This window comes from Idiotropiscis lumnitzeri, chromosome 13, assembly GCF_059441095.1.
Source record: "Idiotropiscis lumnitzeri isolate Australia: NSW breed Sydney's pygmy pipehorse chromosome 13, RoL_Ilum_1.0, whole genome shotgun sequence".
Classification (NCBI taxonomy): Eukaryota; Metazoa; Chordata; class Actinopteri; order Syngnathiformes; family Syngnathidae; genus Idiotropiscis; species Idiotropiscis lumnitzeri.
Genome location: NC_142403.1, coordinates 5,771,668 through 5,788,271, shown reverse-complemented (window position 1 = coordinate 5,788,271; position 16,604 = coordinate 5,771,668). Strand labels below are relative to the sequence as shown.

Genomic DNA, 16,604 nt, shown 5'->3' with positions numbered 1-16,604 from the left:
CTTGGTTTCGTCTGCCACTTCAACCTCAGTGGGAGCAGTGATGGGAGCATTGGAGTGTCCAGCTGTGGGATCATCAGTGTTCAGTTCGCCATTTGTTGAGCTCATCACCTGCATGAACAAAGAAAGACACCGGAGAGCTAAAAAAATACTTAGACACACAATAGAGCCCACTGGTTGTTGGGTGACAGTGCGAAGACCCATACTCATACTATATTTGTATGCCAGCCATCTTTGAGTGGATCAATTTATACAGAAACTTGGGAGTAGTCCAACTAAAGCAACTTCATAGAAGCTTAAAAGCTGCAGTACTATTGGCCGAACACTGGGTGGCATAATTGAGATGCAGCATTAACAATGAAGGATTCTGATTTCAGGAGCTCTACCAAATACAAATAACAAGCAAATATGAGAAATGGCAATGGAATTTATTTAAATTGTTGCGAGAGAAAATACTCGATTCATTGTACATGTATATAAAGCCGCTGCATTCAACTAACCAATATCATCATGTCAAGATAGTTGCTGCTAGATGTCACCTCTGCACAGCCCCTCACACAACAGGCAATTAGCAGATGAAGCAATTGCTGCTGTGAGAACAAACAGAACGGACGCACAGGGATTCACACCGTCAAATGTACACACACAGCAGAGGGTTGGACAGAGCACAGGCAGCGTGAAGTGCGTGAGGGATGACAGCACACACATAGCCATACAGCTTCATGCACTAGCCATCCAAGCAGCAGCAGTAGCAGCAGTACCTGGACAGAGCCCCCCAGCCGCTCAGCTGTGAGGTGCGACCCCAAAGTCTCCTTATTGGTCACAGGGGTGGGCTGAGACTCACTTCCTTTTGGCTCAGGCGACTTGATGCAATTGCAAAAAAGGTTGAAGACGCAGGTGGAAGTGAAGGGGAAAGGAGGTGAGGGGATCAATGTGGTGGGAGTGGGGGGTGAGGGTAGAGTTGTGAGGGAGGGAGGGGACAAGGAAGAGGTGGGATAGATGATTCAAAAGAAAAGAAAGAAAAACAAAAAAAGAAACAAAACAATTACAGAAGACATCTCCCAAGCAGAAGCAGGCTTGTTAAGACATACTATGTTAAATAGAGGAGAAGAGGGAAGCAAAATTTATATGAAGCACAGATCAACACACTTACAAAGTCATGCAGGAGTAAAAGAAAAACAGCCTTGATCAAACTGACTAGCGCTGAATATTCAATAGACAGCTACGTACGATGAGGTTGCTTTGTCAATTTGCAAAGTGGCGTTTGGAAATTTGTAGTGCTTCCCATTAGCCTATTTTGATGCTGTCTGTACTGTATCAGGATGTTACAGTTTACAGCCATGGGCAATGTGCATGCTAGTGGAGGTGGGGCGTGAGAGGTCAATGTTTCATACAGAGCAATAAAACAGATGCAACTGATGGTAAGAAGCCGCCGACCATAAAATCTTAAATGAGACATCCTGTGTGTCCCTCATGGAAACAACGACTTGGACTTGTTACGAATAGTTACATATCTGTCTCTGCCTATTATGTTTTTTGTATAACAGTAATTCTAAATTATTTTTCTTTTACGTAGACTAACAACAAGGCAAAGCTTGGATATGGCTGGTAAAACGTGGGAAACCAGTCCAAGCTTGTTCACACACTAAGCTTATACTGTATTGTCATTACTGGTATGAACAATGCAGTCCGCATTTTCAACTCAGGCATGCAATGACCCAAGCATAGAGAGGCATGGTCTAAGAAATAAAGTGAACATGTAAACGGTGATTTGGTTGACAGCAAGTGCAGCAAAATTCAACTCATGACTGTGCAGGTAAATGTACATTGGCGGGCGAAGACTTGGAACAAATGACTCACTTTTTAACATCACTGCATTAATGTGTGGTGAACGAGTGGAAATGAGTGGCAGCCATTTTCTCAAGGAAGTTGCTTACAGTTGGATACAGCAAGAACAATCAGGCAGAGGAACTTGAATGACTTGGTTGGTCAGTCAGTCAGTCAGTCGGCTGGTAGACTGGCAAGCATGTGTGTTGATTATGCAACCTTGCTAATGACCTCACCTGGTTTTTGGTCTGCTGTTGTGCTTTGTCCCTGCTGCTGGGCTGCAGGGGAGCATCACTAGGGATGGGGCCTATTGGGGTGGGCTGCAACAAACACAAAGAGTCAAATAGAGACCATCAGAACTACCGTATTTTCGCAGCCATAAGGTGCACTTTAAAGTTCTGAAACTCGTCCAAAAAAGCCAGGGCGCCTTTTGAGGCGGAGCACCCATTACGTGGACCAAGTGCACCGCTGGGCTGACTGCGAACATTGACTTCCTGCACACTGCTTATATAGAGAGAAGGCGGGCTTGGCTAACGACAGCAGGCGGACGTGAGAGGGGAGACGGGCGTGAATGACAACGCAAACGTGGGCAAACGTGTCTGCTAGCTCTGTTGTTAGGGCTTTCGCAAAAGCCGGCATCATGAGGAGCCGCACGCAGCAGCGACACGGGGAATCTGACAATGACGAGAGGGAACCTGGCGTGTTTGTGGGAGAACTTGCCCAGCTGTTTATTTCTGATACAGAACACGATTTTGATGGATTTGTGGATGATGACTGATTAATAACAATGTGAGTACATTGTTAAATAGTTCAATATAATACAACCAAACTCAGTTTTGCTCCTGTTGCCTTTTTAAAAACAGCTAGCCACGCTAGCCATGCTATCTTCTGTTTTAGTGTGCATGCATGTAAACTAAGGTATTGTATGGTAGGCTGGGAGGCGAAATTTTGCTGGGCCTACACTCTTATGCTATTCAGTTGATTTGGGGCGATAGTTTTAGTTTTGATGTAACACCGTGACCGCACATCGTTTGTTGATTAGTGACTTGCTCACACCGGCATTGTGTCGGCATCCCATCTGAGGGGCTGCGCGGCAATGAGACGGCGACGCAGACTGATAATGACTCTGGTGTTTGGTGGAGAACGTGTCCAGCTGTTTCTCTTAGATACAGAAGACAAGGACTTGGTGCATTTTTGGATGAGGACAACTTCAGCACGTTGTTAAAAGCTAAAATAAAGTACCGCCGAACTCCCGCTGCCATTTTAAAAACACGCTAGCGCGACTGAGCAGCCAGCGCGACTGCTCGGTTGCTCGGTTCGGTTTGCGCCCAATGATACGGTGCGTTCTATCTATGTATCAAATACAGAAATAGCACCCTCAACTGGTACTGCGGCCTTTGATACAGCGCGTCTTTTGGCCGTAAAAATACGGTAGTTGAAAACGGAGCACAGAATAACAAAGGAAAAGATAAGTTATATAAACTGTGGCCGTAAAATATTCACGGCACTTGAATTTTTTTGCATTTTATGTTACGCCCTTATTCCAAAATAGTATTTTTTTTTCTCTCAAAATGCTACACACAACACCCCATAATGACAATGTGAAGAAAGAGTTTTTGTAATTTTTGCAAATGCATTAAAAAAAAACACTAAGAAATCATTGCATCATGTTTCTACTGGTCAGGCACAAAATTTGGGGAATGGTACAGGTAAAACAAATCTGATTCTTTGAAGGTTCCAAACCAGCACGAGTCTTCCTACAGCTGCCCACTCATCTAAATTGAGCCTTCGGGAGAAAGGCCTTAGTCAGCGATATGACCAAGAATCCAACACTCACTATATCAGAGGCTCAATGGCCTCTGTGGAGAGAGGAGAACCTTCCAGAAGGACAACCATTTATGCAGCACTACCACTGATCAGGCCAGTATGGCAGAGTGGTCAGACAGAAGCCATTCTTGAGTAAGGTCACATAGTAGCCTGTCTGGAGTTTGCCAAAAGGCACCTGAAGGACCTTCAGACCATGGGAAAGACCATTATCTGGTCTGACGAGACAAAAATGTAATTATTTGGCTTGGAGGAAACCAGTATCATAAAGTGGTGATGATTTTCAACGGTAGGAACGAGGAAACTAGTCAGGATGAGTGCAAGCAAGTACAGCGACATCCTGGATAAAAACTTGCTCCAGAATGGTCAAGTCCTTAGACTGTGGTGAAAATTTACCTTCCATCAGGAGACTGGCTCTAAGCACACAGCCAAGACAACAAATGAGTGTCTTCTAGACAGCTCTGTGACTGTCCTTAAGATGCCCAGTCAGAGCCCAGACTTGAATCTGATAGATCAACTATGTAGAGATCTGAAAATGGCTGTGCACAGATGCTCCCCATCTGACCTGATGGAGCTTGAGAGGTGCTGCAAAGAGGAATAGGTAAAACTGCGCAAAGGTAAATGTGTCAACTGCCAAGCTTGTGGCATCACAACCATAAAGACTGCCAAGGGTGAATCAAAGTATTGAGCAAAGGCTGTGAATACTTACAGACATGTGATGTCTAAGTGTGGTTTCAATACATTTGTAAACACATTATCATTTTGGGGTGGTCATGTAGACAATTTATTCGATTTTGGGATGAGGCTGTAACATAAAATGTGGAAAAAGTGAAACCTCCCAGATGAAGTGTCAATAGCTCAGTCAGTTAGACTACAATAACAAATGCAGCCGAGTGTAATGAATCATTTCTACATTAGAGGGCACTCACCAGGGATTTACCAACCCAGTCGTATTCATAGTCAAAGACATAGCCGTTTCTGTCAAACAGATCAGTGAAGAGCTTCCGCAAGTAGTCGTAGTCAGGCTTCTCAAAGAAGTCCAGCCTCCTCACATATCGCAGGTAGGTGGCCATCTCTTCTGTATCGAAAGCGGCGTTAGCATCAAAAGAGATGGTTGAACATTGAATGATAATAGATTCCAATCGGTGGATTCCACTGACCAGGGAAGCTTTCACAAAGCACTTCTATCGGGGTCGCTCGTTTGGTGTCCCCAATTTTTTGATACCGCTCCTTCAAAGTTTCCGCCTAAAAAGGAAAGAGAAAAGATGCATAATTATTAAGATCAAATATGGTCTGGATTGTTTCAACAAGGACTGCATATACATGTCTGTATATTGGATCTTTTGCAAAGTAATTCTGTGTTCTTTTGTCCAACTGTAGACAGATAAAAGCATGCCAATTACGGGTATCAAAAATACTATATTCCACAATGTTGGTTTAAAAATTGTTTTTTCTGTCAAAACAGTAAATTGGAAAATAAGTACACGTTATTTAGCATTTCAAATATACATACATATACAATATACAATAAACATTATAACTTGCATTTGCAAAATAAGTGTTAGCCAGTCATCATTTCTTTGTGACAGCAAGCACTAATGTGAATTATAAGTGATGCTCCCCCAAAAATTGGTTATAAATGCCAATATTCAAATCAAACTATAAATATACCACACAACTACAATGCCAAAACTCTTAAATATCCTCTTAGACTCATCTCTCATGAATTCCCCCCCCCAAGGAGTAATAAATAAATAATATTTTCGAAAAATGCACAGGAAGTACACATGTACTCTCAATAACCTTCAATAACAAAGCTAAACTTTGCTCCTCCCCAAAATTCAAATATGTCAGTGTCTCAGTCGAGAAGTATTGTATGATTTGAACAACATTCTTCCTTGACAGCAATCACTACTTCCCTATAAGCCAGGGCTTTGACGTCATCTTGTGGGGTCTTAGAGCATTATAGAAAAAGCACAGAAACCACAAATACATTTTTTTTTCAGCAAGTAGCTAAGCATAGATTCCAGAAAAAACAACACGAATAGTTGAACCTTTGAACAGACAACTATGAATAGGCAGGGGCCCACTGTATAATTACACATTAACCGTCGCTTGGCCTTGTCAATTAATCTTTTACTTAAAAAGGAATCATAAAATTGAAAGACGTATAAAATTAATATCCTTAATATTTAAAGTTAAAATTGCGATGAAAATTGTAATCAGAGGAAATAAAATCCATTTAAATAAACATGAACACCCGAATACACTTAAGAATTCTAAATGAAGTGATCAGGTTTCTTTTCCTCAGTCAATTGTAACCAAGGCAACTTGAGTGTGTAGATAATTTGAATTCCAGAACTGGTCACTATACCCTGTTCATTGTATTTTATGCTTGGTGCTATGTTACATATTGATGAAAACTTGGCTTGGCCCGAGCCATGCAACCTCCCCCACAGTCATCCATCCCTCACATTCATCAACAACAGGCTTCCTCCCACATAACAAATGCTCAAATGTCTCACTCGACTCTTATTCTTTGCAAGCGAGACCGTCTGGATCATACCTTGTGAGGAATCCATCAGACAACAACAATTTCTGAGCAGATTCTTGTTATTATCTGCTCTAACAGGAACCAGCCGACAAACGTCCATTTCCTCAATGGTCATTTTTTTCAATTCATGGCATAAAAACAACGCATACATGAGGCTGAGATTGAGACTTTGTTGTCCTTTCTTAAGTACTCAAAAAATACAGTAAGAATAGACCTTGAAATCTCTCCTGTGTGAGAGGATGAAGTTGTTGGAGTCATCTAGATTAAAAATCTGTGACAAAAAGTTCGAATCAAAGCAAGAGACTGCTGACAACACTCGTGTGTATAGGAAACAATGCAGTATTATACCTTTAAGCCCTGCCAAGGGAGGCTACCTCGAAGGAAGTACATGAACATGTGACCCAAGGCTTCCAAATCGTCCCGCCTACTTTGCTCTGAAAATGACAAGAACAAAATGGTGATCAGTTAGTCAAACCTTTTCATTCCCCATTGACAATAGTGCCTGGGTCCCGATTTATACTCGGACGACCTCCAAAAATGCGACTTATACTCTGGAACAACTGATGTTCGTTTTTTTCTCCTTCACAATGCATTTTTTTGACTGATCGTTTAATGAAAGAACACAGTGCAGGTGTGAAAGAGAACAAAGATGCTGATCTCACTTACCTTTTCCCAGGTGTGTGTTGATGCTCATGTAGCGTGCCGTTCCAGTCAGACTCTTGTGCTCCCGGTACGGGATGTGTTTTTTGGTCTCAGGGTCTATGTACTCTTTGGCCAGACCAAAATCGATGATGTGAATGGTGTGCTGTCTTTTGCTTCCTGGTCGCCCAACTAAGAAGTTTTCCGGCTTCACATCTCTGTATATCAGACTCTTTGTGTGAACATATTCCATCCGCGTTATCTAGACGAGATGGCAAGAGATGAGTTGGGGTTTTAGAAACTTCACTCACCGAGTTTTCCTGTTAGATTTTCAATGCTGATACTGCGTAGGGACTAATTTCACCAAGACCTATTTTATTTCTATCACCCTCTGTATTAAAATGTTTATTTACTGTCTTTTCAATGTTCTAAGAGTAGAATCACTTATGTGACATGGGTCATCCTTCATAGGAATTATTTAAAGGTGTCATGTCACCAATGAAATATTTTCATTGTTATTATAGTGGTTAAAATATAACATACACACATTGACGAAATTTATGGTGCACCTCTGTTCATGAAATGAAAAATAAAAAATGACTGAAAATTAACAAAATCAGACAGGCCTTAGTAAAGTCCTCGAATTGTGGTTCAACCAAATTATTTTAGAAACAAAACCTGGACAAAAATGATGGTACCCTTGACTATATATTTTGTTTCACAAACCTTTGAGGCAATTACTACAACCAAATGATTTTTGTAACTTTTAATGAGACTTCAGCACCTCTCGCCAGGTATTTTGGCCCACTTTTCATGAGCAAACTGGTCTAGTTGTCTCAGGTTTCTCCTGTTGGCACATTTCAGCTCCTTCCACAGATGTTCGGTAGGATTTAGATCAGGGCTCATAGAAGACCACTTCAGAACAGTGCAATGCTTTGCTCTCAGCCATTTTTGTCATTTTTTTAGCTGTTGGTCATTATCCTGTTACAAGACACATGACCTGCGACTGGGAGCAAACTTTCTGACGCGGGTCAGCACATTTCTCGCTTGAATACCATCCTTCATAGTCTTGAGATTTCATTGTACCTTGCACAGATTCGAGACACCCTGTGTCATATGTCGCAAAGCAGCCTCACACAACAGAGCCTCATCCGTGTTTCACAGAAAGGACAGTGTTCTTTACGTGGCATGCGTCATTTGTGAACACAGAGCCGATGTTCCTTGCGAAAAAGGTTCCAGAAGAAATTGTCAAATGTGTAGTTTGACAATTTTATTAGGATTTATTTTCAACAGTGGTGTCCTCCTGGGACGTCTCCCATGAAGTCTGCGTTGGCTCAAATAACACTGATTGACTTTGGAATTCACCTTTCATTTCTTTGGAGGTTGTCGTTTACTGTAGTGGCCACCTCTATGGAGGTTGGCTACAGGGCGGTGGATCTTAAATTTCTGAATAATATGTACAACTGCAGTTACAGGAACATCAAATTACTATAGGATGGTCTTGTAGCCTTTACCGTCAATGTACTTGTCTGTAATTTTTTCTCTTTTCCTTCACCAACTCAATTTCGCTTTCTCTGTTCCATAACAGTATAAAATGTTTACAAACAATGTCACCAAACAGCCAAGTTTATAAGTCACCTCTGATTACTCCAGTCAGGTAAAATTATTGTCATTGTTTCCGACGGGTAACGTAATTTGTGTCCATGCCAGATTCAAAAGCCTATTTTTTTTCTATAATTCTGTTGAACCACAATTAAAAAGCTATGTCTCATTTCCATTGGCTAATTTTCACTGGAAAGTTAGGTAAATAAACCTCCGTTACAATATGTTCAATGCACCCTCACTAGGCCAAATGTGGCATTCCAATTAACATTGCATGTGCGCAAAACCCACCGCTTTTTAGCAATCTCAGGGGGCGGTGTTTTTTCCATTTGCTGTCGACTGAAAATGACATCACAGTGCTCAAGTTACGACCAATTAGGGATCAGCTGTTTTCTGGGTTTGCTCACGTGACGTTCGCCATTTCTTTTATTTGTTTGTATGTTTTACATAGGGGTACAAACAATTTTGTCCATGTATATATCAGGATTATTAAACCATTTTAGTGATTGGAATACGCATACTCTAGTCTACTGGGACAAAAGTGAAAATGCAGAACAATACTCTATATGTTCTAAATGAATACAATTAATTAAGGCACACTCAAATCTGTTCAAGATACACATAACTTTCAGCCTCACCAACTGTATGGCTATCATCAAGACGGTCTTGAGGGAGAAGGTGCGGTCACAAAGATCGAACAGGTCCTCTAGACTGGGCCCAAGCAGCTCCAACACCATAGCGTTATATTTCCCGCAAGGACCAAAGTAGTACACCTGTGGAATTCCCTCTGTGGGAGGATACAGAAACAATGCATTTCATTCTAAATAAGCTTTGAGGAAATCCTTTTTCAATAGGGATGTAACGTTTCACTCGAGCCACGATTCAAATAAATTTTCGATTCTGTTCAGGATTTTGATTTTTTTCCCCCTCTTTTTATAAATGGCTGCTATGCTTTTCTCTGTGTGCTCGTGTAGTGTTGCAGCCATCCACAAACCTTGCATGGAAGTTTGGCGCACGCGAGTAAATGTTTAGTGTATTTTAAATGGAACAAAAAAAACTATACACTATGCTGATTTGCAATAATTCTATGAAGCTACCTATAAATACTAAAACACTAAATATAAATAATATATTTCACTTTACTTGGGCATCAATCTATTTTTATTTTATTTTTTTAGACGCGACTGAAATCATATGAATAAATTTAGGGAAATGTACTGTGCTAAAGTAAACTAAAATAAACACTTTGTTGAATTAAATAATTTATTGTTTTAACCTTAATCCAAAAAGATTTATGTTGCTTCTCTAGTATACATTATATAATCAACACATACAAAATGTGGAATGTACCTGTACCTTTGTTGAAATGCGCCCACTTTCGGACACTGTTGCTAACCCTAATACGGGTTAGCCATGAAACTCCACTACCCACAATACTTCTGTTCTGTATCACAGATGACCGGAATTACCACGAATGCGTGTGTTGCAGACAAGGCATTGTGTGTATGCAGGTTTTTTTTGCAGCTCTTGTTAACATTTTTACATTGATGAATATTTGAAGCAGATTTTGATTCATCTTTACATCCCTTATTTATCATCATTAAAACAATTGAAAAATATAAATATTTTTTTTTGTTGTATAACCACCATTCAAATACACAATCAATCGGTTCTTTTCAAACTCTGGTGTCATCTTAAAAAAAAAATTAACATTCCACTTTACAGAATCAATTTCAATTTAATAATAAAAAAAAAAGATGCAAAAGAAAATATCTGTGCAGTTGTCCTATGTGGACGGAATGACCAATTTGACCTCTCCTATTTTGTCAAGAAAACTAAAAAGAATAAAAACAGCAATAAAAAATATTTGTTCCTGCACAGGTCTATCAGGAAAAGGAGTGGCTGACTCCTCCAAAGTGGGAATAAAGGGAAAGTGTTCCACTTCAAGTGTCGGTCAAGAGCCTATCACTATCTGCGTCTCAGATACATTTACTACTTGACACACCACACCCCATTTTGTAGTGAGGTGTATGAAAATAACATTACTACAATACAATCAGAGCCACCCAAGTCAAAACATCAGTCAAAATCGTCAGCATAGTCAAAGTCTACAGTAATGTGGGTCACTGTAGCATTTACGTAACAGCCACCCAACAAAATCCACAAAACATCAGATATGACAGAAATGATTAACCAGCACAGATGTGTTTTATGAGTCATAATTGCCAATCCCGGTTTCCAACAAACGCTGCCGTTCAGTTGAATTTTGTTCAATGGTGAACCCAATGTCTTGCGTAATTATTGTCAAAAAATTTACAAGGGGTAAGAAAATAATTCATATATATCTTTGTTTCGGGCAGGCGGGGCACTGTTGTTAGGGTACCAACTGCAGTGGTACAGTACTTAAAGTGCCTCTCTAGACAGACTGTCCCGTGTTGATTGGTCAACAGACAATGTCATATTTTGTGCAATAACTTAAGGGGAATTTTTTTCTTTTAATTTTCCTCCTTTTTTCATTGGCACATTACACTGTGCCATGCCGGTATAATGCCATGGTATTTACATTATTGAAGCAATTATTGAGATGGTGCTTGACACCCTCCGGCAGTCAAGACAGATTTGGTACAATAAGATTAGTATTAAGACAATGGGTGTCGCGTAAATCCATCACTATCACAGATGATAAGAGCAGAGTCAATACAATTAGAATTTTTCAGTAAAGAAGAAGAAAAAATAGGTCTCTATTAATTTCATAAAATAATGGAGCCCGATCATTACGTTAAACACAATATGATGGAGAAGCCGCATTAATACACGGATATTGTGTTATTTTCCACAACGTGCCACAATTTCAGTTTGAAGAATTTAAAGAGTTTTACATCCATCCCATAAAATGCATAGCATTAAAGCACACAAGAAAAATAATCCCCATTACTACTGCACTTTAATCTGTAAGATTTTCCAAGTCATGTAGTCCATGACACAAGGTCAGCGGGAGGCTGACTCATCAAAGCTTGGTCAAATCTAGAGGGCATTCAAAGCGGAGTCATCACAAATGTAAATCAGTGAACGAACACCGAGCTGGTGAATGTGAGCTGCTCGATGGTTGTCGACCACATTCTACACTAACAATAAATTATCTCGTGCCATCTCTTTTTAAAATACATAGCATCATAAAAGTAATAGGGGAAAAAGTCTCTTCACCTTATTAAGATTTAATGAAGAGTAAAACAATCAGCAATACGATTCCCCCACGTGATACACAAAAGAAAAAAACACGTTATAATTTAAAAGTAAAATAAGCGACAAAAAAAAAAAGAAATGATTTCTTGTGATATAGCAGTACATTTTCAGTTGCAAAGAACAGGCTGGGTTTTGTGCCAAACCAATTGTCAGTGGTGCTCTGCCCTTGTTGCCATAATTGGAGACAATTCCACCTATTGTATCTACTGCAGGCCTTATCAAGCTACATCATGGCAGCTGAAGACAATGTTGCTGTACAGTGAAATGTCAGAGTTGAGGGTCAGAGACGAGGGGGAATGGGAATAGAGGAGAAGGCCAGAGGAAAAAAAGTTGAAGGGAGTGAATGCATATTAAACATTTAGACTATGAAGAGAGGATGAAGATAAGTGACTTCCATTAGGCCAAATGCTCAGGAGATGTCCTCCCGAGATTGAAATTAGATCAATGGCCTGCCTTGCTCAGGCTGAGGCTAGACTGACAAAATGAAAGATACACAAGAATGCTATTTGCAGCTTTTAAACTGATATTGCTAATTTTAGAGACGCTTAGAGGCGACATTTTCTATTTTATCTGCCTGAAAACACACGGCCAGCAACAAGAACAGTAAATCAAGACATCATTATAGACCAACTGATAATGCATACCCCTTTCAGTTAGTACTGACATTGAGATAAACGCTTGAAAGATGACAATTTTCCTTACAAAAATTCATCTAGTGGTTTTAAGACTGATCCATGACGTCTAAGAAATAAAGCAGGAACAATTGCTTGGTAAATTACTGACTCATGAGCGCTGTTGCTGACTCTTTAAATGACATTAAAAAGCTGAATTTTCAAGTGGTTCTTGGAGGTTGGTGGTGTGGCAGGTACACTCCCAGGAACATAAATATAACATAATGCCAATAAAGGCCAAAGCTGCCGACATGTTTTAGATTACGGTATGTCAATAAACTAGCTAGCTCTTGCAGTCTTGTATACAATGATGGCCACAAAAGGGACAAGTTAGACGTACGTCTCTTGCTCTGTGAACGAGAAATAATTTGGATAGAAAGGTTGACTATTAGGCCAAGCATGTGCAGCCTTAACAGTGACATGATAACAAAAGATTATTTAATCCCTCGATAGAATTAGCTATAACGGTCACAGTTTCATTCATTCTAAACAATCACATCCAAACGGCTCTAAAACATTCAATAGAGGTAAGAGATTAATTAAGTACCCCCCTACCTAACGTCTAGGTGCCACTTGACCAGTCTAAAAATACTGGAGCTATAGACTCAAATCCATAAAATCAGTGTGCATTTACATAGTTTGTATGGGTGCACAAAAAGACCACAAGTAACAATCTGTAAACGATAGAGGAAAAAGCCATAAAAGCCACTCTATGTGTAGGCATGAATCATGTAACCTTAACATAATCAATGACGATATTAGTAAAAGAGTAGCCCGAAAGAAAAGTGGGACATGCATTATTAGTATAATTGACAGTTTCCCCTGTAATCTACGCTGGTGGCACAATCAGGAAGACAGAGGATACTGGCTGAGGAAGTTATCCGAGTAAACACACCATGAAGGCCCACACAGCATGTAGAGGGCCATTTATAAATAGTCAAGGACTGCCCTTGCGCCCCAACCCATTCCAAAATTTTGCTCCGACACAAGGACCAAGGAAATAAATATGACACATTCAAAAAAGAAAAAAAAGAAAGAAAACACATGTCAGGGTCACTGAGATATAAGGGCCAGCTAAAAAAAATTAAAAATTAAAAAATTAATGTCACATGTTACCTTGTTGCGTGGCAACATGGCATTATACATTTATCAATTCTGTATCACTATCGTAGTATTACCCAACTGTAATTGACAAACACCATGTTTTTCTTACCTGAATTTCCCAACTGTTTGTAAAATCTATACTCCAAATGGAGCTGTGGCGCTCTGGATTTAATAGGCTCCTGCAAGGGAGGAAAAAAAGAAAAGGGAAAAACCGTGAATGAAACGTGGCATAGCATAACAACAAATTCACCTTGAATTAAAACAATCCTGAAATAGATATTGGCAAAACCGTACAAGTCACGTGATTGACAAGCATAACAAAAAGTGCTTTACATGTTCAAATCTCTAAAAATAACTTTTGAGTTTAAAGCTGTCATTGCGAGAGGATCAAGAGCAGCTCCAGCTGGTGAACAGTGGGCTTTTGTGATGGCAAAGCTTAGAAACAACATACCCGCACATATTGCTCATTGCCTTTAGTTAGCAGCAGATTTACAACTTAAAATGTAATCTGATTAACCCCACCAAATAAGATGACAAGGGCATTATAGACAAACATGAGGGACAGAACAAACCTACTCAAATCAACTCCTTTTCTCAGACTTTACTAGCTGTGCCACAGTTGTGGTACCCAACATACAGTATACATATAATACAGTATAAAATATTTAAATAATATATACATAATATACTATGCTGTTATTACAAGTCAAAATGTTTTGTCGAATAAGGAACCATATTCTGTGACTTTAGTGCTTATTTGAAATGGCTCCTGCATTTTTATTTTCGCCATACTGTATGTCAGCACAATAAAGAAAAATCGTGGAAGACAAAACCCAGTGATGAATTACAAATTACCTGTGATAGGTGAACTTACGCAAAACATAAAGACCATAAAAAAGAAAAAATCTATACGTTTCACACACTTAAACAATTTAACATCTTTTTACGCATCATATTGAGCAAAATTGAGTTCAGTCATCTATTTAAAACAGTAGTTGCGATTTCTTATACACTGTGATTTAAAAAAGAAAAACAAGTTACTTGTGGTTTAAAAAGTCTTAATGCCAGACAAGCTCTGATAGGAAACCAACATTTTCAATGCTTGCTCGAGACAAAGCAAGCTCAGACTGGACGCAGCTTGGCTATTCCGAGTGAACTGAATACATGACATCTGTTTAGATTGGCAAAAAGAACAGATAACCCGGGTGATTTAAAATGAAATTTCATTTGGATTGGGCCGTTTTATTCCGGTTCTGGCGTATATGGAGCATTTTTCTAGTGTTTGGTCATTTGGTTTCATTCAAATCTTAATGCAACGTTAGAGGTAAAAACAGCTACTGACTGTGAATGTGTGTGCGCCTTTGACCTGTTGATTGGTGTGAATGTCAGCGAGTGATAATGTAGAATTAGTTGGGCGTGAATTGGCTGAACTTTAGCCATTCTGGTGTGACGTCACCTGTTGAGTGTACCGCTAGGTGTGCTAGGAACGTCCTTCTGTTTCCTGTATTTTGTTAATTGTTCAACAAAGAGTTTGAAATCGCACCAGCGGCTGGTTCTATATAATTAGCAACGATTGACTATGTTTAAGTAGCTAATGATGTTTACGTTACACAACTAGATGTGCAGTTTCGTAACTTTAGCCAGCAATTGGCACGTTACACATTAGCTTTTTTTATGTGTGCAATTATCCAAAGCTTTGAACATTCTGTCTTTAAAGCATTTTTTCATCCTCGCATATACTTTTTGTTCTGGACTGGATAATGGATGGATGGATACTTTAAGATGTAAAAAAAAAAAAAAAATCTATAAAAATGTTTCTTCTCTTATATCAAGCAAATTTGAGGCCACCTTCCTAAAAGAATATCTAAAGTATTACTTTGCTTGTGTGAAGCACCTTGTGCATGAAATGTGTCATATAAATCAAACTGCTTTGCCTTGCTCATGTCCATGTTATTACAGATTTATTCCTGAAATTTAAATTGAAGGAAAGCTGAAGCTTGTTAAGCTCTCACTTAACTCTCTCTATGGCCTAATCAAATCAGGACCATTTTCTATTCTGCCACCATGCCAGCACTTAAAATCTGCCTACCAAGTAAGTTGTGCTCAAGGAAGCGAAGAATGAGTGTATGTTCTTGCCTATTCAGACTGTATCTCCTATTTGTATTTTAGGTGCCAGTCAAAGAAATATTTCAATAGAACACATGAAACACACACGAAAAAATTAAAGCGCAATCAAATCCCGAAACGTACAAAATGAGTGGTTGATCTGAAAGACGTCACACTAACTCCCACAGCATGGCAACAAGAGAATATCCAGAGGCTTTTTGTCCATGCATAAGAGTCCCAAAAGGGACAAGTGAAACTGTGAGCAGGGCAGGCAGAGCGAGTAATGCAGAAGAGTGCAAGCCTGTGGGATGAAGACATGTGACGAGCCTGAGAGGCAAAGCAAGCAACTGCTCTGCTAGTGTGAACACCCCCACCGCTCCCCCCCCCCCACCACCCATGAACATGGACAGCAAATATATAAATGATGGGTCAAAACAGATGGCACACTACACTGCAGAACCATTTAAAACAGCTTACAATAGGAAACAGAAGCTTATGGCAGCTTTATGTAGCCTACTTAAGAGTCATCTCTATTTCCAGCAGATGGACTAAGCTATGGTTGTGTAAATGACCAGAGCCAAGCTGCAAATGTCTGATGTAACAACTTTGCATTTGACAAGGATTTTTCTCAGCGATTGCAAATATCACATTTGTGATCTGCTCACAGGATGAAAGGAAATGAAACGGGTGACCATGCTCGGACATAAACTAGCTGCATAAGTCATTTTAAGACAAATGGAACTGGGCGGTCATGCAACCTTGATCCTTCTTTAAAAAATTTTTTTTTTTTAAATCCCAGTTACATAGTTAAGGAATTTGAGTGAAAACTACAATTGACATGCTGAGGTACACACAAATCTTTTTACTCCAAGTAAGATAAGTTCTTTCTGGTGTTCAGTTTAAATAGCTACAATACAAATGTGTGCCTTACTTATATTTTTAAAACATATATACACACACGTGCATTCATGCAACCATATTGGAGTGTAATTAATTTACATACTGATCAATCCTGATAACATTTCAATCCATAAAAT

At 39.5% G+C, this 16,604-nt stretch overlaps 1 protein-coding gene across 5 annotated transcripts in view; it reads right to left on the bottom strand.

Moving 5' to 3' along the window:
• csnk1g2b (casein kinase 1, gamma 2b) overlaps positions 1 to 16,604 on the bottom strand; it is a 36,845-nt gene that overhangs the window by 3,384 nt on the left and 16,857 nt on the right. Inside the window, exons 3-11 of one of the 5 annotated variants that reach the window (XM_088312905.1) lie at positions 13,571 to 13,640; positions 9,082 to 9,230; positions 6,869 to 7,103; positions 6,551 to 6,636; positions 4,809 to 4,893; positions 4,578 to 4,726; positions 2,061 to 2,144; positions 759 to 860; positions 2 to 108 (exon numbers count right to left, since the gene is read on the bottom strand). In XM_088312905.1, the coding sequence (XP_088169031.1) occupies positions 2 to 108; positions 759 to 860; positions 2,061 to 2,144; positions 4,578 to 4,726; positions 4,809 to 4,893; positions 6,551 to 6,636; positions 6,869 to 7,103; positions 9,082 to 9,230; positions 13,571 to 13,640 (1,067 nt within the window). Of the gene's footprint in view, position 1; positions 109 to 473; positions 588 to 758; positions 861 to 2,060; positions 2,145 to 4,577; positions 4,727 to 4,808; positions 4,894 to 6,550; positions 6,637 to 6,868; positions 7,104 to 9,081; positions 9,231 to 13,570; positions 13,641 to 16,604 lie in introns of those variants that run through there. The other 4 variants (XM_088312906.1, XM_088312907.1, XM_088312908.1 and 1 more) reach the window with 4 other exon arrangements.